The sequence below is a fragment of the Bombus pyrosoma genome, linkage group LG12, assembly GCF_014825855.1.
Source record: "Bombus pyrosoma isolate SC7728 linkage group LG12, ASM1482585v1, whole genome shotgun sequence".
Classification (NCBI taxonomy): domain Eukaryota; kingdom Metazoa; phylum Arthropoda; class Insecta; order Hymenoptera; family Apidae; genus Bombus; species Bombus pyrosoma.
In genome coordinates, this window is record NC_057781.1 from 1,398,902 (window position 1) to 1,426,151 (window position 27,250).

Here is a 27,250-nt window from a genome sequence, read left to right on the forward strand (position 1 = left end):
TTCGTTATAATCGTTTAAATTGTAATAAGCTTTAGCAAATATATGTAACTGGATATTAATAATATTCTTTGAGAATTTAACGAACAAATTAATATAAGGATCGTGTTTAAGATAACTTTTAGAAATTTCCTTAATGCAGTCTGCTGACTTAATATTTCAGATGTAGTACAATTTGAATGCAAAATCGATCGTAATGAGCCAGAAAACTACAAGAAGAACTAACGCAATTAAATAACTGCATTTTTTCGTTTTATTGTAGAAGATAGGATGATGCCACTTTAGAGCTTTCTCGGGAACAAACAAGATAGTTTATCGTCACGCGGATATAAACGCTTTTCTCGACAGAGCCCCGGAAATTGTACGCTTTAAAGCAAGCACTGTACATCACTGGCTTTCTTCAAGTTCTATACAATTCGTGGTTTCGAAACCGACGGGTCGTACATTCACATTTAACCTGTCCATATGTATCAAAAGTGTTACCAGAATTGCTCATTTTAAAACAATATCTTTAAATTTGTAAATTCCCCCGCTAGATTTTATCCGAAACGAGGCGAGATTGCTTCGTCTTATATTTTCACGATTATGCCAATTATAGAGAAATTTTCATACTATATAATGTATTGAGCATATAATAGCTATTCGAACACTAACTCAATCGTTCTCCTATATGCAGGTCGTCTCTATGTTCGTTTCAGAACTCCTAATCGCTTTAAAGCTGTCTACAACTAAACCGAGTCAATTATCCTGTCAACTCTCTGCTCTGAAACCTCTTACCTGATACCAATTACAGCGCTACATTTGGTAATACTGTACGAAGTAACTATTTCTAAACTTTCGAATTCGTAAAATATTAAAAAATTTTCCGTTTTAACTTTAGATTAATTTCTAAAATCAGTGAGACAAATTTCATCATTTCATAAATGAAGTTTGCAAACCTGTTCGCTTTGATCACAGCCCGACCATTCGAAATCGATGAAAAAGCATACTTTCGGTTGCTCTGCCAAAAACGAAACGATAGGATATTTATTTCATTCGCTAGACATGACACAGTAGTTTAATTTACCTCGACAGGAGTCTTGGGGCGAGATACAACACAAAAGCACGCACGCAGGCTAACGACGGAAATTATTATCGTTTCGTTATAGTCAAACGTAAATAGATTTACTCAATAATATTGTTTAATCTTAATTGTAGACGACATTATGGTACGCTGGAACTGAAAAGGAAGCAATCAAATTTCAAAAAAACATTATAAGATATATCAGCACGATTTTTTGTATTAACATAATAAATCCACTATTAGACATTCTGCATATCATAATTATCTCATTAATTAACGTCTCTACAATTTAATCATATATATATACTTAAGTTGCATATATTGTTATATATATAACTTAATTAATTAACTTTCGAATAAATTATTTCAATCAAATTAATTTTTGTCATTATTTGTAGAGTTCTGAATATTTATGTAAGATCTTGGAAATCATCATATTGTCTAATATGACAATTACAATGATCATTACTGACTAATTTTACAGATTAATTTCTTCAGTTCAATTCGAAAACCACACTCGTATTCTGAAGAAATAGAATTACTTTGTCTAGAAAATCAAACATGGGTAGGATTTCTCGAGGCTTCGAATTTTGCCAGAACACGGGGTGCAAAGGAAAATCATGCATACAAGCTGCAATAATGGAATGCCACCAACTTTCGGTCAATAAAGGAGTTCTGAAGATAATTTTGCAATGCAATAACCCTTCGCGCCGTGGCAATCGACAAAGTTTTCCCCGAAGCCTTGCCTCCGCCACGTTCGCGTACCTACCCGACAATCTTAAAATTCAACGAACCTCGAGGAGGATTGTTTTTCAACCAGACAGAGGATTCCCCTGTCCCTGATTTTTGCCTCGCCGAACCATTTCGTGCAGAACCAAGTTTGATCGGTCATAAAAAAACAAGAAATCCTGGGTCATTGGCACTCACGATTGGAATCGCTTCTGTTCCATTGGCTTGGCGCGACAAGCTGCGACAAACTACGGCAAGCGTATGTCGCGTCACGTGGAACGTGAGAACGTGGCCTGCGAATCTGCGAACGCGGCCAACGAATTTTGATTTTTATCCCGAATCCTCATTCAAATGTGCGTCGCGTCGCATCACATCGCACGACAACGTCTCCTCATTTGCACGCTCGCATTACCCAAGCACAGAAAAATAACGAAGAGAATTCAAGAACAAAGAAGAAGATGGAGAGAGATATCGATCGCAGCCCGGTTTAAGAGAAATCGAATTTCGAATCGAAGTAATTTTTTACCGTTGCCTCGAACTTCGGCCTCCTGCATAATGTCCTTCCTCCCTTCCTCGTTCGTGAAGTCGAATATTATATCGCAGAGATACCGAGAAAGAAGTTCGTCTAATAAACTTCTCCGAACAATCGCGATGAATCTAGGAAAATATCTGGTGAAAAGAGGTTTGGGAAGGGAGTTTCAAAGAACAGGATGATAACGCGACAAAGTAGCGGTCGCACTCTGTCTCCCTGGCAGGTTCATTGAAATATTTAAACAAAAGGAATCGGTGGACCATCCCGACGCACCGGGACGTTCTAGCGACGGTGAAGTTCGATGCACCGCATCGACCCGACAAAATGTAGGCTAGTAGTATGTCACGAAAACGCAGGAATTGGTTGGTCGCCAAGTCGCGGATAGTCAATGGAATGAAGATAGGAAGGGGAACGAACCGCTAGGTTTGTAACCTAAATTCTGCCGTAGCGCCGACTTCCAGCGATCGCTTTGAAGCAACCTATACAGCTTCCGTTGGATCAATGATACTTGTGGTTAACTGTACACAATGTTGCATTGCAATAGACCGTGCCTCTGGTACGTGGTATCATAATATTCTTCGTGGCAGCTCGCGACTGTTTTACGTTTTGAACAATCGAAGCACAAAAACATTCATACAGAAACTCAGTTGCAAAGCATACATCCAACAAAACCGAATTAATCTAAATAACGTGATCAAACGGAAAGTCGAGCCGGTTTCACGTTGCGCACAGAGTAGGACGAAAAATTCAAATACTTTTTGTTTTCACCGATAAAGTATATCGAGCGAAAACCGCTGTCGATCACACCGTGAATGTCGTACTTCGGAGATTTATTTGTGCGAATCGTTGGATTACTTTGTGTCGACAAGCTGAACGACCAGCTTTGTCTTTTTCGTTGTTAATCGTGTTATAATCCCCTTATATCATTCTGTAATTTGTCGATTTAATAAATATGTTTAATATATTTTACGTATTTCAATTGCGCAACTCGTATAATATGGATTTTTTTCGTATCGTTTCCACCCGTGTAATATGAAATTCTTTGTTATCGAAGCTCGACGAATATGTTTAATAATTTTTATGATAAAATAAAAATAACGAGTGACTGCTTTTAAAAAATGCGAGAAAGCAGCGCAGATACGTACACGGCGATCTTCGCCCGAATATTTATCCGAATGAAATAAAGTTTCAGAAAGTAAGTAGAACCGAGCATTCGCAAGACATTGCTTGCGAGATAATAGCCTTGATAATAGTCTTGCGTCTCAACGTCTTCCTTCAGGTATATCGACATCACTTTCCAGTCTTCTATTTCTTCCTGCATTTCTCTGATCCAGTTTTCCACGTTGTTTTCGTAAATTATATCATCCGCATAAATTAGGAAGAGTATCTTACAGTGGCTCGTAACTTCATTTAATCTTCACCCAACTATTTAAACGATTAGAAGAAGAGGAATAAATTATCCTCCTTCAGAGAATTTCCATACCATCAATACTTTATCGACCAGGTATTTTTAACACGAATAATGATTTGTTAGCAGCAGCTTTTTAAGGTAGCGGAGGGAAAAAATTAATCATGTTTTTCACATCGCTGTATTTTTTCAAATGAATTGAAATATTGGTATAAAAATCTGAAAATATATTGAAAAGCCACTAATTGCTATTACTGCGTTATTTATTTAACGTTATTTGAAATATATTTTACGTTTTTACATCGTAATGTAATTATTTCATATAGGTACAGTCAATAAGAAATGCGATCGGAATGCTTCATCGTTACCGCGTTAAATTGATTAAAACAAATAAAAAGCAATAAAATAAAAGCAAGTAATACGTTCCCCTACATAAAAGAATAAAAAAGAAACGGATATATTCTCTTACTTGCATTGTGTATTTTTACCTGCATTACGTATATTACGTAATTTTCAAAAATGAGCAGGTGCAAGAAATGAGATAACATTTGGAAAAGGCCGAACAAATCGCCCGTTAGTCTCGATATGTCCATCCCGTGGCCTGTATACTTCGCAGGCTACATATATGATTACCCTAGCGGAAAGCGGTCGGAGAACATGTTACAGGGCCTATGAGGATATTCCTTTAACTCTCGTAACTCTTCTCCTTCTTTTGCCTTTTGGACTTTCTCCTCGCGTGCATCGCCTATACCGTGAAAGATGAAATATACCCCAACCCTCTGGAGATTCCTACGTCAAACTCGATCGCGAACATCCTTCGCCCTACATCATCGAAAGCTGTTTGAACAGACAAATTCTAAACCATGAAAATTCGAAACTCGATTCGCTTAATTACTCATCCTGCGAACTTCTACTTTGTAACCTTCAGTATTGACTGTTTTTCAATTTTCATGGGAAACATTGCGAACGGTGCGCGCTATTGCTACTTTTTCGACAAAATATTTTAGTGGAAAGCAGAAACCACGCGCTTTGAAAATACGGATGAAGGCCAGCCTGTCCTTTTTTTCTTCCTTTTTCCTATAGTTTGCAATTTTTGCGCAACCCACGCCGCTTGAAATGCTGATACAAATTGATAAAATCGAACTTCGGAAATTCATGTAAACAAGATATAAACATGTTCCTATAATTTGTTAATAGGATTTATCTTTACACGTGATCGTGTACACAGCGGAATAAGTTAGCCAGATACAAAATGATAATAATTAAAGATATTGTACGCTTAAACGTTATCTATATAATGATCAATAGAGATTGATTACGCAGCGACTATACACACTGTAGATGTACAGATTGAATATTAATCAACTGTGTACTATCATTGCGATCTATGAATATGCGTAACATACCCACGAATAATACAATTATATTTGCTGTGCTATGTAAATGTCCAAGTGTCTTTTCAAATATGAGAATAGCTTCTATATTTTGTTTTTCTAAATATCGAATACATAGCAGTACAGCGGTAATGCGTTAAACAGTTACTATCGATCGATGTAATAGCAAAGGGCTCAAAAACACAACAAATGTCAGGTAAAGCACTAACTTGTCAGCCATTGCCCGAGCCATGCCCACCGAGAATAATTACGGTGCATTTGCCATTGGGAATCAAGGGAAACAAATGCCGCTGACTGTTGAAGAGTTCATTAAATGAACAATAACTTTTGCAGTGATACGATCGATGAACAAAGTATCTATAATAATCGCAGATGAAGAAGATAGTATTACAACGAAGGCTTCACGGGCTTCTAATTTGATATTCCGTAAACGAATGCCTAGTATTTTCTTTGCTTCGTTCAATAAACGATCGAAGAAAAATTACGTTTTCCGTTCATACGTTTCGAAAATGAAAGTGTCCAACTGTTTACTCGTACCTACTGTTAACAAAAATTCAATATCCGTGGAACAAACGCGGATATTTTCGTTTGACAAAGACACAAATTTCAGTACTTTGAAGAACAGAAAATATTTCATCTATTGCTTCGAGAAAAAGAATGCTTGCAAGAAAATAAATAAAATTTGAAAACACGTATGCGAGGAAAATTTAGTCAACCGTCGATACCTGAGCAAAGGAAACTTTTCAATACCGATCTTCCCTTCCTTCCGCGCTACCTAGAATCTAATTTCTTCAGCTTGCAGGGAAGAGCTATCACAGAATAGAGTTACAGAGCTTGCGAAATAAGCTTGACAGATCGCCGTAACGTTACTCGAAAATGACGGAGATCGGAAGAAAAAAAGACTGGACCAGGCTGATACGACGGCGAGAAAGAAAGGTTTGGCGACTTTAGCGAGCTCTGAACCGATGAAAGCAGCGTCGTTCTCTGCTGGATAGAGGCTGAAGAGACTCCACGGTTTGCCACTTGCACCTCGAGAGCTTTGCTTGTCTCTAGAACTCTCGAGCACTCGTTTAACAGACGGTAATTCTACGGTAATACAATGTCTTTTAGTCCCGTTTGCGGGCAGTGTTGCTCGCTACGGGGAAAACAATACGCTAAAAGGTACCAAGGTTCTCAGTAAGAATTTTGTTCGATAAATTCCTCGCATCCCTGCTTTGCAATTATTTGTTACCGTAAAATTCATTAAGGCAAAAATTCGTTTCGTTCAAGCAAAACTGCACCGGTAAAAAGCTGTTCGTTACGTAAGCAAATATGAATTATATAAATAACATATGTATTTCAAAGAGAAATTTCAATAGAACTGCGGATGTTCGTATTTCGACAGCGTCTGCGGATTTGAGAAACACGTTTAACTTTCGGCCTGGCTATGAAATCACTCGAAGCCTTTAGGCCAAGAGTCTACTCAACTCTATACACCAAACGCGGCCACTCCGTATCCAGATTTCACAAAGAGCACATATCATAACCCGAAATGCGTTGGCATCTTCTCGCGTCGCGGTTTCACGTCATTCGCCTCTTTCAACATCTATATTTATAACTGGATCCTATATCTAGAATTATTCATCTTCACGTATTTATATAAACGACTGTTACTGCAGTTACGCTCTTCGCTCACGAAATTCCAGCATTCAATTTAAAAATTCTTAGAAACACTCGATAATTCTCTTCGATGCGCGCTTAGTTACTCTCGTTTCTCGAACTTTGCTTTCAGAAGTTTTTCTATGGCCACGTTTAAATGTTTCCAACGCGGTTGCCCCTTCTGATCATTGGAAGTCCCTTCCCGCTGGTATTTATCGATGATCGTAGATCTCTATAGTCCCTGCGTTAAAAGATAGCGATAAGTCTGGAAGATTAAATTTATAAGAACTTACGATCATAATTCGCCAGCCAGCCAACGAAAAATGGTCCGCTATAAATTAACCCTCGAATATTTCCATCGAGTTTGGTTCAACGAGGAAATATACTTGGCCCTAAATCTCGCGCGAGCATATTTTTAAAACGCTTAATTTAATCCCGTGAACAATCTCACGGATCGTTCCTCAATCTGGGGTGTTTGGAGAGCTTTTAAAGCAGTACACGCACGACCTGTCGACTGCTTTGTGCCGATTACGATTTATTAACTACGTTCGTCCACAACTGCGCGGATTATGTCGAACGGTAACAAAGCAGCCTTTGAACGTACTGCTTTTACGCTTCAAACGCAAAAACACAACCGTGAATAACCGTTATAATATAATCATTTGTATTTTATTCTACATCAAACATTAGCTATAAGATTATATAATAAATTATGCAATAAGCTTACCGCGCGCATGTTAGTTTCATAATGCTGGAAAAGATCGTTTGAAACATGAATAATGTGCAAATGCTATTGCAATAGTACGTCAGATAGAAGAACGAGCAGTATGAGAATAAAACACGAATAATAAAATAAACAACACCGAATAAAATAGGAAAGAGAAGAAACTTTGTAAAAAAACGTGACTGGTTTACTTTAGTTTATCCAGTAACTAAGAGACATCTCTGGCCATCCCTGGAACCCCTGTGAGTTTCAGCTTGCAAACTTATTTATCTCTTTGCGAAGATCTTGCCGAATCTTTCCCCAGAGAGAATTTAGATAAGTGCGCTAAAACGAATTTGCGAGATACTTGTGGATACGGCTCTTATTAAATTTTGTTCCATGTTCCCTAAGAAATTTCGACCTTCTAAACGAGCACTTTCAAGTAGAAACGTTGGAGATGCTCTATGCGTCAAAGTAAATTAATTCAAATTTGTTTCAATCTGACTTTTACGGAACGATTAGCTAGAGAGCGGCGAGAAACGTTTTTAAGTAGAAACGCCCTTGTTAGTCAGACGTACAAGTAGAACATAGTAGTTTACTCATATCCAGCGAAGCCATACAATGTTCCTAATATATTTATGATAATGGCATCACTGTAACTGAGATATAGCCAAATTATACAGAGTCGTAATTACGAACTGACTCTAATTGATCGATTTTCTGAGGGTGACTTAAAAAATGTCCGACAAGAAACGAATGGCATCGTCATTATTATTGCGGCTGCTCGAACGAGGAAGGCATCACATTTTTCGAATGAGTTCCGAATGCGCGGTAAAAGCGGCATTGAATTTCAAGGATTCTCGTGCCTTAATCGTCGCCGGAGACTGTTCTTAATCACGGTATCGCCTAAAATGGTTTCCCACGGCTCATGCGCCTACCGCGTTTACATGTGATTTCGCAAATGCGTCGTTCGAACGCATTTGGAACGATAAGGAGAGGCAGAGATAGATTCGACGTGCTTTTCAAGTCTCCGATTTCATTGAAAAATTTAATCTACCTTAATGGAGTGCACCCATTATCACTGAATAAAAGGGCGATGATAACAGTAAAGTTAAATCCCATTATGAAAGATACCTAACGGTGAACAGACCAAGGTATCATTACAAGCTTATCGAACAGGATCGTACCGTGTTCCAAGTTAGTGCGCAAACTGGTTCGGGACAATTTTACAAAACACACTCCGCTCGAGAACCGTCCATAATACGTCAAGATAATTAACGGCTTGCGCTCGACGTCGATGGAATAACGTTTAATCTCGATTTTCTCAAATCTTCTCCGTGACTCGGCAAAAGCATTCGTATCTCGATGAACCTCGCCAGGAATCTACTCGTTTATTAAAAAGATCAATTCACTGATTATTTGGAGAAGAACTGTACCGAAAGTTGCCGTGAAAACGGGAAGGAAGGTTCGTGGCAACGAAAATAAAAGTAAAACCGAATACATTTTTTCACACATTTGTACGTCCGCGCGTGAAAAATTTCCCGTTATTCTCGACGCTAACTTCTAAAAAACGTCGACATGAATTTTGTATAAACCTAGGAAATTCGTATGCTTCACGCGCGACTTTCCAGCGAAAAAATTCTCTTGACATCACGGGGAAACGTCGAGCAAAGTGGTATCTTAAGTTTCGTTACACGTGTGGCTACCTAGAGACGTTTTCCTCCTCCTGACTACCGGAAAAATTACAAACTTCTGTGGACCTACCAGACCAAACGACGTCCAACTTTCACATTGGTAACAATCCATTATACTCTGATCGAATGCTCGACTCGAATACCAATATAGCAAATAGCTCAAATTTTCAAGTATAATTTCTTCCTAGTTAAAGTGAAACGAACCGAAATAAACAAATTGCTATATATATACATACGCGACACTCTTTATTATAAAAAAGGAAACGCCAATTTTATAATGCAACCAGATGGAATATTCGATAACGATGTAAAAAACGTAAAATATTTGCAAGATAACGAGAATTTTTGACATAAATCGCAAGTTAAATTTGTACAGGATATGTAGCTTAAGATAGATTGTCCCAAGAGTTTCTTTTGTTTTATAAGGAAATAATAGATGCTCGACATCTTTCGTTTTAAATTATTTTATTGAATTATGTATGATTCATTATGTATGTTCCAATAGAACAAAATGGATCATACATAATTCAATAAAATAATATCAAACAAACAATGTTGTGCATCTACTATTTTCTTATAAAACGAATGAAACTCTTGCGACCACCTAATATTTCAATATTTGCACAACAAAGTTAAATATTTTTTAAGCAATGTTTTAAAAATTACAATGTTTTTATTCATAATAATAGCTACATATTTTAAGTTATGTGTATATCCTATTTACATGTATTCGTGTATATTAGCCACAGATGACGACACAAGGAGAATATTTTACGCTCAATGAACAGAGCACGCTGTAAAACGTAGACAGGCTATAACGTTGAAACGAATACTGAGTGATGCTGAGACTGCACTCTAGATTTTTAACGATCGACGTCTCTTTCAACTTTTTCAGTAGTTTTTCTTTTCTCGTTTCACTTCCTAATTCCCTAATTCGATCAAATCCCGTCAAATTTTGCTCAAAGGCAAAAAGCTCGATAAATCGACATCTCGTCGATGAAACTTCCAATCCGATTATCTACAGACAATTTCTTTCTTGCAGCTGTCGCATGTTCCTCAAAAAACACCAATTTCACTCGATTAACGTCGTATTACGATAAAATCTTATTTTTATACGCATTCACCCGTTTTCAGCGCTACCACTATCAGAAATTCGAAATATCGTGAAAATAATATCTCTCCGGCACTCGTTTATATTTCACTCGCGCAGATTCTTCCCGAATTATTTCTCCCGAATGCTCTGAATATTTCAACGTTTCCAGAATCGCTTTTCGCCCGATACCGATATCGTTTCTTCCCCAAGCAACCCCTTACTCGAAGTTTTCTCCTTCTGTTTCGATTTCGTGAAAACTCTGCACCTCGAAGAATTCCAAAAGATAAGATCGTTTCGGACGACGCCTCCATGGTCAAATTTCCACTCGAAAAATCCGAGCACCAACTTCGTTCCCAACTCGTCCCATTATATTCGTACGTCGCACCACACTTTACCTGATTATCTTCAACCGTTCTTTCACATTGCTTTCTCCATCCTTTTCTCATCGACTTCTGCCCGCCACTCCCGCGCTATGCACTCGTGCTCGACTTTACCCCTTTCCCGCGCACATCACAAATCTCTCTTTGCGCCAGGAAAGCTCGAGAAAGCAGTGTCTTTATCCGGCAAGGTACGTCCGAATCCTTTCGCCATTGCACTCGTGTCGCCATTTCCAGGTAGCTTACCTTCGCTATTTCGGTCAGCAGTTGAGGTTGTCGAAATCTTTGAATGAAATCCTCGAAAGACGGACTCAAGGCCCGCCGCTAAAGCCGCCGTCCCTCTTCATCGATCAACAGACTCGAAACTCCAGATTAGGTAGAAGTATCTACCTCAAGAGATTCCATAGAAGAGGTGAAATACGCCGAAGGGAGAAAGGAATAGATCGCGTGAAACGAGATACTCCGAAACGGGAACGAGACTAGGGGATTGGGGCCTCGAAAAAGCGGTTAGAAACGAGGCAAGGTGAGCGGAAAATGCAGCGTACATTGCCCTATCATTCTTTTTTTTCTCTCTCTCTTTTAGGTATCTTTCAGGAGAAAATCCAGGAAACAATACCCCTGAGTTATCCAAAGAAATAAGCGATTTCCCTGTCGTATCAGAATAGAGTGAAAAGTAATGCAGGTTCTCGTAGGTCGTGAAGATTACCGTTCTCTAGCGGGCACGACGTTTGGTGTATTACACAGTAAAAGAAAATATAGGAAGCAAGAAAGTAAACGCGATGTTGTTTAGAACGTCTGTCTTGAATCATAGACAAAATTAGCTTTGGTTGCATAAGAAATGTAGGTGGGTAGATGGGAAAAATAATTAATCAGTTAAGAGCATAGGATAAAGTACGATAATGCGAATATTCTCGTGTTATCTCGTGGTGTCTTTGTAAAATATAAAAATGATTAATTGCATACGCGACAAAACGAAGCTATTTCATACGTCGTAATTAATATTAAAATTATTTTTCAGTGAGGCAGTATCCAATCAGTTTCGAAATGTCACGAATCGTATTTGAAGCGTTATATTTTACGTTCGGTAGAACTTTTACGTTTCATCAAATTCCACGCTAAATTCGTCATCGCAACTAGTTTTGACGGTTGCCAACGCGTCGAAAATCTCACGCGATACGGTTAATCGAGGATTGTTCAAAGACATAAAATATTTACGTGTGGCGAACGGTGGGGATTCAGTGCCAAGCGTTGACTGTGCAACGAAGGGAAGCAAACCGCAAGATGCCGGATTCGACGTATGAGAACGCGCTATTCATCCGCATTGCCATTTTTTTCATAGTTCTGCTGGCATGCACGCGTTTCTTGTCGCGCATGGATTAAACGGAGAAAACTGGAAGGAAGAGAACGAGTCGGGAAGGAAGCTGGAATGAAAGAAGTCTGGGTCGCCGCATTCTTTATTCCAGCCAATCGCAGTGTATAACGAACGTCGCAAGCACGTAATTTCCATCTTCCTGGCGTGCCACCAACTTCTGGCAAGTGGGAAATATCCCGAATAAAAGGAAAAACATTGGCTGTGTGAAAGGTTGAATTTGTCGCTATACATTCGACATAAGAAATTTAGAGAATAATCTTCTTTTAAATTCTACGATGAGATTAGAAATGACAAAGAACTTACGACACTTGAACAAAAATCATTGTAAATTTTAGATCAGATATTCTTAAATAAACAGAACGTGACAACAGCAATGTGTATATATATAACTCGTTATACGATGCTTTCCAAACAATATGAGAGATACAAAAAACTTCCATTTTTTTTTTTAATTCAATACCAGCAGTTCCTAATCAAAATAACGCGATAATTACGCAATGACGTTCATTAGGCGCGTACAAACAAACTAAATCTGATTATATACAACACAAATAATGTGAAACCTATAAAACAAAAAGAAACATCAACAAGTGTGAATTCTCAGTTGTGATCCATAAAGTCGTGGAACTAACAGAACGAGTCTCAATGTCGTGAGACTGGCTACAACTAACCCGAACCCTTGAAAGACACTTCGAACAGCCACAAGATCGACGGACCAACCAGGGTGTTAAAGTTAGAGATGTCAAGATTCCAGAGCGATTCGTGGCTGGTCCCACAGCCCCAGGAACTTAGAGTTCGAGTTTCGAAGATTTCCACATGGTCCAAGACAGGCTCTACGGTCATAAAGTTCAACGCTCGGATTCTTCCGATCGTAATCGAAGAATTAAGTCTTTTATTTATGGACGTATTCAGTTATTTTCTTCAAGATATACTTGGGTAATGCAGCAAAGAAGTAACGAAAGAAAACAGTCCAGAGATTGGCGAACGTGTTACAGCCTTGAGGGCTTAAGAGATCAACAACGCTAGCCTTAGACAGGAGACTTCCGACGCGTATCCACGGGATATAGTTGAACCGTATTTCTTTTAAATTTATAACCCAAGAATTTGCCAGATTGGAAAGCTAGTAAATCTCAGATGTAGCGTCAAAATGTTATTGTACGTTTTATCGCTATTTTACATGGATCTGGAACCATATCGTAGGTTGGTATTCATCACAGAGTGTTACTCGTGTCACCCACGATATTAATTCCATTTTATATTTAGAATAAAACATTGAATGAATACGCTGTTGCATTTATAAAGAAGTTCTTAGTGCATATTTGTAGCATCATAAAATAATCTTTCGCTATTAACGAAAATTCATTTGAATTATACTGCAATTTACAGATTCAATCCTGTTGTTCTTTTTTCCTCGTTTTTTCTGTTGCACCGTTACGGAGAGGAACGTTATTCTGTTTTTCGCGCTTATCTCTACCTCCACTTGCACGAAATTGTATCAGAAAAAAGTACACAAAGCGGGGAACGGAGAAAAATCATTCCACCTAGTACTTTACTTATTTTCATTCTTCGCGACGAACATATTCATAGACCTGGAACTTCTCTCGATATTTTATATTCAATATACGGCTTCGTGTCTCTTCCTTTTCTCTTTATGTTTCCTATAAATTTGTTAACACATTTCTGCCGCTATCTTAACGAAAGCAATATTTTTTCACAAAATAAAAATCTTCGACTGCTTTATCTCTACTGAAATTTTTCCATCGTTGCAAACCATTTCAAACGCTTCGAACGCTACTATCGAGTATATTTTATTTCTATACTGTGTCTGTTGCAAGACAGGACAAACGCATTGAAAACATTTGAAGCGAAGAATCGAATATCTCTTGGGAAGCGTCTCCCTACCGACTGACCAAGGGATTACTCGAAGACAATTAATTCAACGGAGAAACGATTGCCCGCTACAATTCTTAGTTTTCCCTTTTGATTTTAGATCGGGCGAACCAAGTGTATCGAGTACTTTATCCGGATGCCTTTTGTATCCGTTACAAAGAACCTCGACAACAATGGAGGCTGACTATTCGCGTCAGTTTCACGCATATGCCAGGGGCGTTCCAAAAAAAGAAACTTTCGATTCTCCGCAGATATAATCACGTGACTTCCGCCGAGCATCCACGATTATATCTCCTGCCGGATCAAAACTCACCCGTTCTATTCTCGACGACAAAGCGATTGCTTGGCGTTTCTCGGTTATCTGCGTTTATACCGTCGACATCGACTCAGGGATATAAACGGAATAAACGATACCGATAGAATGTTTGAGAAATACATCAAATACCAGGATACATATAAGTAGCGTAAAAGCATAGAAATATAATATTTCCGTAAAGTTATGCAAAATTAAAAGTTACGCAATTTTATGATGAATCGCGCGTAATTTTATTTCTTGTGATTTAATAAGCTTAGAATTGAAAAAATAAAGTTACTTCAGAGTTACGTTTAATTTTGGTTTCATGAAGAATATCGCAATCTTTTGGTGTGGAAAGAAATCTTCATCGTCTATGTTATTTACGTGCTTCTTAGGTGCGAGAGGACTTACGTGGCACACGAGTTTCTCGCTGCAGCCACGGACCGAGAAAAGATTCATGGAGGCCATTATTCACAAACGATTTAGCGCCAGAATAATGAATACAGCAATCTATACGGCTAACAGAGCAGACGGGAAGGGGTCGAAGGGCAGCCAAAACCACCAAGTAAATGCAGCAAAGTCGAAAGCAGAGCTTGCAGGAACTTCTCAACTTCATAGACATTCTCCATAGACGTTTTGCATGAACGTTCAAGAAACTTACCAGAAACCATTTTCCATTCAAAACCTCAACATTAATATCTATTAAATTTAATATTTCTTTAATCCTTCAAAATATTACGTACAATTACTTTGTATAACTATTTATATTAGATGCGACGTTATTAAGTTATACGTAAATAAGATGAATATTTTTACTGTGTAATACGCCATGTTATGAAATATGTTTTAAAGAAAAACCGGTCACACACGAGTGCGTTATTCAGATCTGGAAGTTTACGAGATGGTGTAACGCATCGATCTTACCTTCGCGATCGGACAGGTAGTTACAGAGCAGCGTAATCCATAAAATTTCACCGAACACAACTGTAATACACGATGGCGAGCGTAGAATTTGTCCCTACTGAGTCAGGCGCGCGGCATAAATCAACCGGTGGTATTGTACAGCCACGAGTTCCGAAGTGGACTCGGTACACGCGCAGGTCAAAGCAAATATTTTATCCCCGCGAATTAGCATAGATTTCAGGCATCGCCGAATGAGAAGCGTAATCGTCAGAAAGGTTTATCAGCGTACCTGGATCTGAATACTTGAGCGTCTAGATAAACGCCGTACTGTATTCCTGATTAACAATGCAATACAAAAAGAAAGCGCAAAATGTGAATATCAGAATGTTTCTCTTTTTATGGCAATAATGTTTAATCTGTGTAAATGAAATTGTTTAACGCCGCGTTACACGTTTAAATTTCTACAAAAAATTTACATGCTCGATTCGAATTACGGAAAATTTCATTTATTTATTACATTCTTCGTTCTTTTAACGGGAACAAATCTTAGTCGTTTACCGTCAAGATTATAATCGCGTGTTCGAGGAAAATCAATGTCATAAAACCATACGTCACACGTCGAATGTTTCATCAAACGTCGTCATTATTGGCACCATGAAATCACGTGAACACGCGCTTTATCGTTTTGATTTATAATATCCAGAATTCTGATCAATACCAATCGTTCTTTTTTCCGGTATCTGTTCTTCCTGGTTTGCGAACAAACAACGGAAACTCGGTCGATACATTTGATTTCACAATGATACATACGGGCCGGATAACGACCACACTTCTCGAATTCAATGGTCAGAACAATTCGTAAAAAATTATCTACTTGATCACCTATGTGTATCAATAACAATTATCTTTTACGCTATTCCAATAACTTCGATCGAGTATCGAACGTGAATATATTTGTAATGAAGTTTTCTCGATCATAGAATTGTAACACAATACGTTGGGAAAATCACCGATTTCGAAATCCGTTATTTATTCGAATCGTGTGATACTATTAGTATCGCGATCAATACGGTGTCGTCGAAATAGAGAATAATACAGCGTAACTCGATAAATATTGCCCTGTCAATTTACCTATCCACCAGAGTGAATGCAATTTAATGAGGTCCCACGGTATAGTGAAAAAACAGTGTATGTGAAATTCAATATGTACCCTGTTCCAATCTCCGTAAACGATATTTAGTGAAAAACAAAAAAAAAGATAGAGAGAATACAATGAAAAACCGATATTTTCGGTTCGAAAATAAATACCTTCGAAACATTGATTTATAGATATGGAAAATATTTTTCAGGATATCAATGTATATTCCTGGAACGACTTTTTTTATTTTTCTTCTTTTAAAGCGTTGCGCGGTCGTTGTTCCACTTCGACAATCTTATTTCCATTGAAAGATCTCTAGAGCAGCGAAAATCTCTAGGATCCACGTAGAAATAACGGGAGAAACGAAACGATATTTAAAGGCTCCGTAAACCGAAATTGATTTTCTGCCAGTCGTTGGTTGCGTGCCTAGACAGTCGGACATCTTGCCGAGCCGCTCTCCTTTCTCTCATAAATAAATCAGCTTACATCCCGGTCGTAAGTTAGAAATAAAAACGATGAGATTGTAAAGCAAAGACTAGTCTATCGACTATCACTCACAATCCGTCTAAGGAATATTAGAGGAAGTTGCACCTCCAGCCAACGAAATGACCGTTTCAATATTGATTCTCGATGATGTGAGTAAACGACCAAGTATGATAAATCACAAAAGTCAGACAAAGTAAACCATAAGAATATAACCGATACAAGTGAGTGAATAAAAAAATAAGAAGAAGAAACGAAAAATAATAAGGATCAATTCAAAGGATCCCAAGAGAAATTTAGAGTTACGAAAATAAATTTTTTAGAAGTTATTTCAAAATCATATCAAACATGTCTTAAAAACTTAAAGCAAAGTTTCGTACGTTTAAAAGTATTCAAAGTCGTGTCCCATTCGAGTCGCTCAAGATACTGAAGTCACTCAAAGATTTGCAAGGACGATTGAAAATTGCTTTGGAGACATCAACGTAATTCAAGGATATGAAGAAATCCTAAGCAATAAATACAATAAAAGTACAAAGAAAGTTTTATGATGGGCAGAAGTCTAGCCTTACGGAAAAAGTTCGCGAAGATGACGGGAGAAAAAACTAGGACGAGCAAAAATTTCCCAAGACCGTAGATAGCGGGATTCAACATAGCTTTGGTCTGACAGTGACGTATACGAACTGCGCCACAATGGCCAGAACCTAAATTGTTTCGAAGTAAATAGCGCGCGGGTGCCTCGTGGCTAGCAAATTGCATCCATGGCACTTTAGAACGATATTCTCCAGCCCGTCCTGCCCTTTGTTATAGTCGCCATCCTCTAACCCTTCTACAATTTGTTTGGCAACGGATGACCACCGCTGTAAGCGCATTTAGAACGCTTATTTTTGCGCAGTGCGAGCAACGAATATTTTTTTGGTCGCGCGACCATTTATCCTTACCTGTTAATTGAAAACAACATTACTCGGATTAAGTGTACCATTCAGTTGTGGTGACTAAGCAAAATGTGCATAAAATAGTCTGCATACGCAGAGTTCGCAAAATATGTGGGAAATATTTCTAAAGTTGATTCTATACATTAAATGATGAACAAAATTTATACAAAAATGTCGTTAGGCTTATTTTTCTTTTTTATAAGCAATTTTATTTTACGGAATATGCATAGGATTTTGACTGTGATATTTAAAAGAAATTTAAAAATATTTAACACCCTATAGAACTATATGCAGAGGTTAAGGATACGAGATCCATACTTATTGCGTGGTGAAATATTCGACTTTAAGAGTTCGCGCTTTCATGTTTTATTCGCGTGGTTTTCTCATACGACCAAGGAGCAACGGTGCTGCATCCTGACTATAATATAAATGAATAGGACACTATTTACCAAGTTTAGTGGCAACGCTTATGATTTACGCGTAATACGTCGGTACCATTTACATCCTCGCGGAGAGTAATTTGTATAGAAAGCTGCAGCGATATAGCAGTGCAGTGGAAGTGCAGGTGCGGGATATTCACCGTGCTTCAACGTTGAATCAAATATGTATCAGGAAACGGCTCGGTATTAACCTGGTGAGATACCCATAATTAAACCTCAAACATATGAAAATAACGCTAATTGCGGAACCTTGCTATGGATGCGGCGCGATGTTTCGCTGACGCGATTGATATGCGATTGCTCGTCGAATTCTCTTATATGAAGTTAATTAATTTTGATCTATAGTCTCACATTACGACATATTCGAGCAAAATAAAACTACATCTTCCTTAAAAAAGGATCAAGATTAAAAATCACTTTGACATTTTTGAGAATTTTCTACAAAGTAGATTCAACCGAAGCAAAAATTTGTAAAAAAATCTCATACGTGCTACAGCTTATTTATGTTTGATAAGTCTCACTGAACTATGCAACATCGATTTAAAGTTTGGTAGCAAGGAAATATGAAATTAAAATCCTACATCAGGCAAGTAGTAGGTTATTTCCATTTGAATCTTAGTAGAAGCAAAAGCGATGGTAGGTACTATTAATGATCTCCTTTCTTTTCCATTTCTTCCGTTCCTTTCCTTCCTTGTGGAAGAAATACGTATATCCTTCGAATATACGTTTCGATCCAAAGCGATGAGCATATATATAATGACTTTCCGTCAGCAATCTCTGTGATGACTCTAAAGAAATATTTAGGAAATGGTCTCGCGTGTATATGCCAGATTATTATTTTATTAATTATTATTTTATTATTATTAATTATTATCGGAGTTAAATTATTCGTAATCCTCTAAACTATTAATCCAATCCACGAAATAGCGATACAAGAGGACACGAACGAAATTAACGTACGTATAATTGCTGCAACACCGATGCCCGTAAATTATGGTAAACGAAGAGACTAGGTGTGCCCACGCCAATGAACTGTGAACCCGTAGTCGATATCGCAATGTCTCCTTTGGCTAGGAACTAGAAACGAACAGAATCTCGTACTGCGGCGTAACTAAATAGGTGTATTGTCATTGGACGCTTCAGTACAAAGCAAAAGGATCACCTACAGGAACACTGTGACACGACAGGTGAGAGACATCTGAAATTAATTCAGCGGTCCTGGCGCACGCGAAATTAACCAGCCCGCAAAATTACTTCGTGTACCATCAGGTCTTCTGTTTCATTGCCAGAATCCTGTGTTAAGATAACAAGATGCTTAAACGATACGCAAAGCTCACTTAATTGTGCAGCAATTTTCTTAGAAACGTAGAACGATAACGGGTAACGACAATAATTTCTGATTACCAGATCGGATGTAGTATTCGCCTAAGGAAAGCACTAGCTGGGCTGGTTATTTAACTACGGTAGGATCGCATCGCTGCAGTCACGGCATTGTAATAAAGTCGCTGACTTATACGCGTTACAAGTTCGTTACAAACTCGCGACTGCAAGTACGTAGGGAAGTTGAAGCTCTTAAATTCCTTTCACATGAAAGACTTGCCCACTTCCCGTTTTCTTCGCTTTGTCGCGCTTGCCAGTGCTACCCTCCACTACCCGCGTGTTTAAAAACACGTTTATCGTCATTGCCGCTTTCGAATTTGGTAAAAAATTCCACTATACCGTGTTCACGCTGCATTGAGCAAATATTTTTGTTCAGAATTGTGTAAGCACAATCGAAGAATATCGAGTTTTAGATCTTCGCAACTTCAACAGGAATCACGTTTAAACTTTCGAGAAACTGAAACGTGTATTTACAAAAGCCTAGAATTGTAGAAGAAATTTATCCCCTTCAGTCGACCAAATAAAAGTTGAATAATTAATGAAATCAGTTACGAATCCTTTTTTTATGCATCAGATAGTAAATTTGTCATATTCGATGTTTTTTATTAAAAATTATAGAAAATTATAAAAAAAAAGATTTATGACACTGCTAAGTGGGCCCTCAAAGGGTCTAGGCCTGAAAAACTCTTGAAGGGCCAACAGTGTCACAAACCACTCGGTAATAGAAGCAAACATTTTGCTTTTAACCTTCACCCCTTCGCTCATCTTGAGCGAACAACTGCAGGACAGGTGCAAAGATTCAGTCGTCAATAGTTGTTGTCTTCCATCTGACGTAAACCAAAGGTCGTGGTCTGGCCGCCACGTACGAAGGGTAGAGGCGCCAAGGAACAATCATCAAGAGTAGAGTTGTTCTCCCGCCTTACGACACAGACCAGATGATGACCGCCGGACAAGACGAATCAGATTCAAACAGTCATTCGTCAAGTACGGTTCATCTCTGTCTCACGAAGTTCAAGGGTCGTGGTCTGACCGTCAAACACGACATAACAGTTGACATTGTATCATATCTAAAAGGGACAGTCCTTTAATAGTCAAGCATCCAATAAAATCATACAGTCCACTTTGTTATCTATCTGTCTGGCATGTAACTCCTCCCCTCCGTCAATCTGTTCACAACCGCGAGTATTCGAACACGTACAATGCGAATATAAATTATACGAATGAATGAAACGTCGATTCAATTTGACGTAGCACGAAAATTGGCCAAGTTAAAAGGAATCATCTTCGGCAAAATTATTGGAATTCTTCCAGATTAACTATTTCGTTGTGTTAGTTGGCCCGGTTTGGAACTTTTAGAACTTCTTATATACCGTCGTTTTTTTATTAACTCTGGTAAAAAGCATTAACGATTGAATTGAATTGTTCACTTTACGTAAAAGTTGTAGAAAATATTCGTATTCCAGCGCGTGTAAAATCTTGAAAATGGAGAAATTTTCATTGAAAGAAGAAAACCGTCTCTTATTTACGACATTCATAAGAGAGGGGACAAATAAATATTCATAAAGACGGGTGCCGTACATCAAGGAAACACCAATTGCGTCTCGCTACAAGAATTTCGCGTCTACACACGTGTATTTAACTTAACGTGCTAGTGCACCCTGCAATTGCTACATCTCTCACCCTATTTCCTGCAAATAAACTGCGTCAAATCGAAGATACAAGACTCTGGACTAAATGAAGTTTCCATCTAAAGGATCATATTGCAAATTAACTTTTGTTGTACCGAACTTCTCATTGAACATTCGTCTAAACAATATCACAAACTTCGACGTGATTCTTAATTCTGATTAAATTTTCTTCGTGCTTGAATTACATCTTGCACAGCAAAATCGATAAGCATTAAGAACAATTTAAATTCAAGTATCTTCTAAATCATTTTCTGAGACAAATGGTTCCAAAAGAAAATAGATAGAAGAGACGAAAATATGAAGGAAGAAAAATAGGAGTAAAATTTATCGATTCTATGGACGAGTAAAGGCGAGGACCTCTGCTGACTTGGCAAATCATCGTTCTTCCAATGACATATCGTTTCGCGAAGATAGCAAAACCAGATCTTTGACACCGATTGTTATCGCAACTGCAGGAAACTGATGCATATCGAAAAGTAAATTGGAAATGCTTGTTACGTTTACTAACTTCCTTTTTACGATCTTCTTCCGTGTCGTTTCCTCTTATTAAAAGGGAGGCTAACATTACCGTTTCCTTGAGATCAAGGCTATGCATCTTATTTTCTTCGACTGGCGCAACGTTCCTATGTTTGAATTCGAGCGTAACTTGCGAGGAAGCACTAACAAGGAACTCCCTTCCTCATTTTCATTTTTCTAATTTAAGAACGTTGCTTACGACGTGCGAGAAAATTCATGAGGAAATATTTGACGCATTCTGGTAAAAAGTAATTGCAATAAATATTAAATGAAATATTTTTTATATTTCCAAGAATCTATATCGGTACAATTATATCACTGAATTTTTACCGTCTAAGATAATAAAAATAAAGAATTACTAAGGTGGAGGTAGCCATCCCAGAAAAATGTTAACGATGCGTAATACTCGATCAATTTTTTCTTCTCTCGAGATGTAACATTGAACTCGACTTGTATATATTAAATAAAACGATGATACAACATATTTCTGATTTGTTGCATATGCCGCAGAAGGAAGCGTAAAGCCGCACGATGTGACTGCAGTCAAATTTAATAGCGCCATTTCTCATACGGTGCTATCGTTCCAATCGTTGTTCTTGGTATACACATATACAGAAAACTCGACTTGCATGGAACACGTACAAGGAGATTCGTACATGTGTGCACCTACCGCAATGGAGAGCACAATGCGGCTTGACCAGTTACCAACATTACCACCCAGATTTTCTTCACTCCTAAAAAGCTCAGCCAACGGGTAAATAACGCGACCCCTTCCAAAGAAATACTTTTCTTAAATTTTACTACTTTCTCGAGCTAACGTTTGCATGATTTCTAACGCAAATATTTTTATGAATATGCAAGTGAATACTTTCGAAATACGAATTACGCGCTATACGCATTATACATATACGATTCGCGTAAGAACACTTTAAAAAAATGTGTTCATGACCTAAAACATGCTGCAGTTACAAAGTTGCTTTGTAGGTAACCGTATTCCAGTTCTCATCATTATACAGTTTCAGCCAAACTCGTGTTTGTTTCGAGTTTCCGTAATAAGTGATTTTTATGCATTTCCTACCTGTATGTTTTCGTGCAATACGTGGTGCAAAATTTGTGATGATTTCGACGTTGTTGCATCCCACAAACTGGTCACACTCACCTGTAACACAAAACGAAGAAAATATTACGTTATGTTTTAACATATTGTTTTCTTTTTTTTTTCTTCTTTCTTCTTGATAAAAAATATCGATCAAATATAAATTCAAGGATTTCAGAATTACGTATTGCCAAAGTAACTTGATAAAATTTGCTACGACGTTTCGCACACTCGATTAGGCGCATCACCGCAGCTGTTTCAGTAGTTTGTGCTCGAATATAACGCGAAGTTTCTCCTCGAACAATTAGTGGTTTTATTACCTTCCAGCGTCGTGTAAGCGTGTACACATCCCGTTCTGCTGTCCCACTTTCTATATCCCGATCTTTAGATTATAGTTCTAGCCGAAAACGAGCACGGATCCACCAACGTAAAAATCGATCGCAACTCAAAGGTCTAAGATCCTAATCGCATATCTTGAATGTATAAAAAGGGACGCTACTACAGGAACTCATATAACGGGAAGAAATCTCTTAATCAAATATCTTTTCTTAATTCGTTTAAAAACTTTTTGACGAAGATCTTCAAAATTCCCATCGACAATTTAATATTCTTGCAACCAAGTACCAATGATTCCCATCAATTAGTCTCCGATACCTCGTGACTTTAAAAATACTGAAATACTCTCCAGTCACTAGCGGAGTCAACTTCAGTAGGAAGTCAAAGGAAATTAAGCTGGAATTTCGGGACATAAGTTATTAAGAGTGCGATATCGGCGACACAAAGGAAGCAACGATCCTCTTACAACATTCGAATAACTTTATCCCTGACCTATTTTCATCGTTTATGAGGTTGCACGAAGTGATCCCATCGAACGATGGCGTCAAAGCAGAACGGCGTTATATCCGGGCGAGAGGTAATGAGATCTCTCCTGCCGATTGTTCTACGAATGGACGGCTGGAAACCAAGAAAGACATCACGACCAGATGCCCCGTTTCATCCTCGATCGTATTTCTTTTGTTTTCCCTCGTTCGAGGATGTAAAATCGAAATCGAAATCAATTTGTGATCTATCGATACATAAAAATTCTAATGAAAAGATAGCGGAGTAAATTTCGAGGACTTTTATGAACAAACGAGAATTTCGTAATTCACGGGTGATTTTAACAATATGAAAGAGACACGAAATATTTTATTGCGTTGAATTCATCCTTGACCTATATCGTCACTTCAGGACGATTCGGTAGAAATTTATCTTCGATGTTACCTGTACAACGGAGGACAGAGTAATTAAATCTGGTCTTACAATTTCCTCGAGAATGAAAGATAGAACCGAGCAATGAGAATAGCGGCGTCGAAATACCGCAGTGAGATCTGCAAAAAGTAATCTGCCTACTATATCTGTTCGTTTTGACGGACCATTCTACAATAGCCATTTTACATACACATTGATTGTTCGAACGTCTAACTTGTTACATAGCCACAATTACGCGAACGCTTTCTCAATGTATCTAACATTTTTTTACTCGATTATTTAGAACGTAGAAAGCACAGGAGTATTAGATGAGAACTATTTTTTACAACAAAGAACCATTGATGAAAATATTCGCGTCTCGTTCGGAGTTTACACAAGACGCGTGTAGCATGTCAAATGAAAAACGCCAAAGGAAAAACTTTTGTGAAGTTTACCCTTACGAATTCAGAAATTATTCCAACGTTTACCGAACCTCTGTGCTCCAACATTTGCACAAAGATCACGTACAAAAACGAACAGGGAACTGCCCCGGGTCAACCGCCTACCGCACTGAAATCGAAGAAAACTTCGAGAACTTGAAGTGAAATTTATTCGCTGTGTCGGACGAATGCTCGATAAACGGCTGTATTTTAACGTGGCGATATCATTTTCTTTTTCTCCTTTTTACAACAAACAATAATAAATATCGATCGTATTATCGCGAATCCTCACAAACGCACGACTTACTTCCTCCGACTTAGACAATGGCTCAACGTACACAGTCAGATATCCATAGGTCTGTAGAGGTACATTTCTGTATAAAATAATCGGAAAAGTAGAGCGTCGTGAGTGGTTCAACAATTAAACGTTTGCGTTCCTTGATCCGAGAAACGGGACGAAACGGAAACCTAAAATGCGCGTTTTCGCGAAACGCATCCATGCCTTTGGAAAGAAATATTTTCATACCCAGCCCGTTAACCCCGGAGCGGTATTAAACTCGCCGATGCGAAGATGCGAAACAGGGAAGCTCCGTGAACGAGGGGAAAGCTTTGCCAGCTTTGACGACAAAAATTCATCGCTGTAATAAAGAGGAGGAAAACATTCGCTGCTGGTAAAATCAGCTCGAAAGTGCTGCTTCAAGGCAAAGAAGAAAGTCGATTATGTCCACGTTCGATGGACATGTACGTACCTAATTACTTGGCTCTACCTATTATAAAACGGTTACTTGGCTTGGAAAATGTAAGGGCCGACCGTAAAAGACGACGACGACGAACGGTTCGAAAAAGAAGAGACGAAAAAGAAGGAAAATGAAGCTTCTCGTACGAAACGTATTCACTTGGCTGCGGATACTTTACTAGTTAGAAGAAAGAAATTTTAATCAGAACGAATTTCAAGACCTGTTTGTTCGTCGACCTGCGTAAATTGCGTTTTTCCTCGAAAACTGAAATTTTATATCTGAGGGAAATAATGAGTTTTCTATGCCCGATGATACGAAAAACAGGATAGTTCGTCATCAAATTGTTCGAAGAGAGTTTATAGCGGATCGCAAATAAGTTTTAAATATCTTGATCGAACTTTCAAATTCGAATTTCCTTGATTTCGTGTACGGAGAATTTCCATTTCCAACCTGTTCTTATCTAATGTGAAAAACTTAGGCCTGCTCGAAAGCGTAAGATATGATAATCGATACGAAGTTTGTCCTCGCTTTTCTTTTGAAAAATCCAATCTAAAATACGATTTAGTGGTGATTAAAATCAAATATTTAATGACTAAATAAAATCAGATATATCAAACGCAAATTTAGTAATAAGAACGAAATCGTATATCATAACACAGCATAAACACGTCTCGACGAAACTTCTCTCGTTGAGGAGTGCGCAACGACGATCTTAGATTTAAAACTACAGCTAAACCTGTACGAAACCCAAAGGAGGGAGCGCAAGGTATGCCGAAGATAGTGCGGTAAGAGCCATCGTTGTTGAAAATAGTTCCATTACCCTAACCGGAGCTACCTTAACCCCCTATGTGCCTCGGTGTAGAGGAGTGGTAAATGTCTATTCTTCTGAGGCGGCGAAATGGCGTGAGACGAACAAAGACAAGCGAAATCGAGGCGAACAACCGCATTTACGAGGATAAAAGATAAATGCTTTGGAAAAGGGTCGCGAAGTTTGAAAGTGCCGCTTTCCATGCGGAAATGTATTTACGCCAAGGCCAGAGTCGAGGAAATCGAAAAAAGGGGGAGGACAGGGTCGCAGGAAACGAAAGGTCCGACCACGGTAGGAGATCAAAGAATAAGAGAAGGAGAATGAAACGAAGAAAAAACGAGAAAGAAGAAGAAGAGCAAAGAAACAGATCGATAGAGGCACGAAAACGAATCAGTCGTTCGCTTAGTATAGAAGGAAAAATAGAGGAATGTCGTTAGGTATAACCTGTCTGAATTTTTTGCCCTCCATTCCAGCCCTTAGATGCTAACCACAAGTGTCTAGCTGGCGGCGTTACTTCATTATCCGGCGAAAGAAAGGCCGAATGACACGGCTGTAAAGTCGTGTCTCTCTAATTAAATTTTTGTTGCCGGCGAACGAGCGCCACGAGTCGCTCATTTGCACCGTGTCCGACTGGTTGACAAACGAATGTAACTTCCGGCTGTTTGGATTGCCCTGGGACTCTGTTCGACACTTTTGCCGGCTCGTCTAGTAAGCTACTTTCTGAGTAATCGAAAAGAAAGAAGAACGGTAGATTTTCTTAGAGAATGTCGCGCAACTCCTGTAATTTTCAAATTCAACGCCGCAAGGAGAATGAAGAAGAACGATACCTCGAATCACGTAGGTATAATTAAATCTGGTAACCGCACTGACGCTCTCTCGGCGCCAGACAACGGCATAAATAAACGCAAATTCGAACTACTCGAACTGTCGGTGAACCAATCTGGAATACACGATTGTGTGTGTGTATTTTTCGATGAATTATCAGGCGTCCTGGCGAATACTCGACGATTGGAAATATAATTTTCTCGCACAAACGATGTAAATCTGATTTGAAAAGTTTCTGGTAGCAATATTTTAATAATTTATGTTTCGAAAATATTTTATGCTCCAATTGCGTTGAACATCGCGCTACAACGTTCGATATCGCGAAAGGTTGTAAAGCTCAAGATAATAAAGAAACTCGTTAAGTATGCCTACGAAGATCGTAAATCCCACAAAAATATAGCGCAATAAACGACGTCATTCTTGGACCTGGTAAACCTAGTACAAGCTAT

The 27,250-nt window shown here is 38.4% G+C and overlaps 1 protein-coding gene across 5 annotated transcripts in view; it reads right to left on the reverse strand.

The window, feature by feature from the left end:
- Positions 1 to 27,250, reverse strand: part of LOC122573521 (disks large 1 tumor suppressor protein) — a 533,282-nt gene that overhangs the window by 492,513 nt on the left and 13,519 nt on the right. For 3 of the 5 annotated variants that reach the window (XM_043739984.1, XM_043739982.1, XM_043739976.1), the window contains exon 2: positions 22,744 to 22,824. The exons of the other annotated variants lie outside the window; for them this stretch is intronic. In XM_043739984.1, the coding sequence (XP_043595919.1) occupies positions 22,744 to 22,824 (81 nt within the window). The remainder of the gene's footprint in view (positions 1 to 22,743; positions 22,825 to 27,250) is intronic. 5 annotated transcript variants of the gene reach the window in all.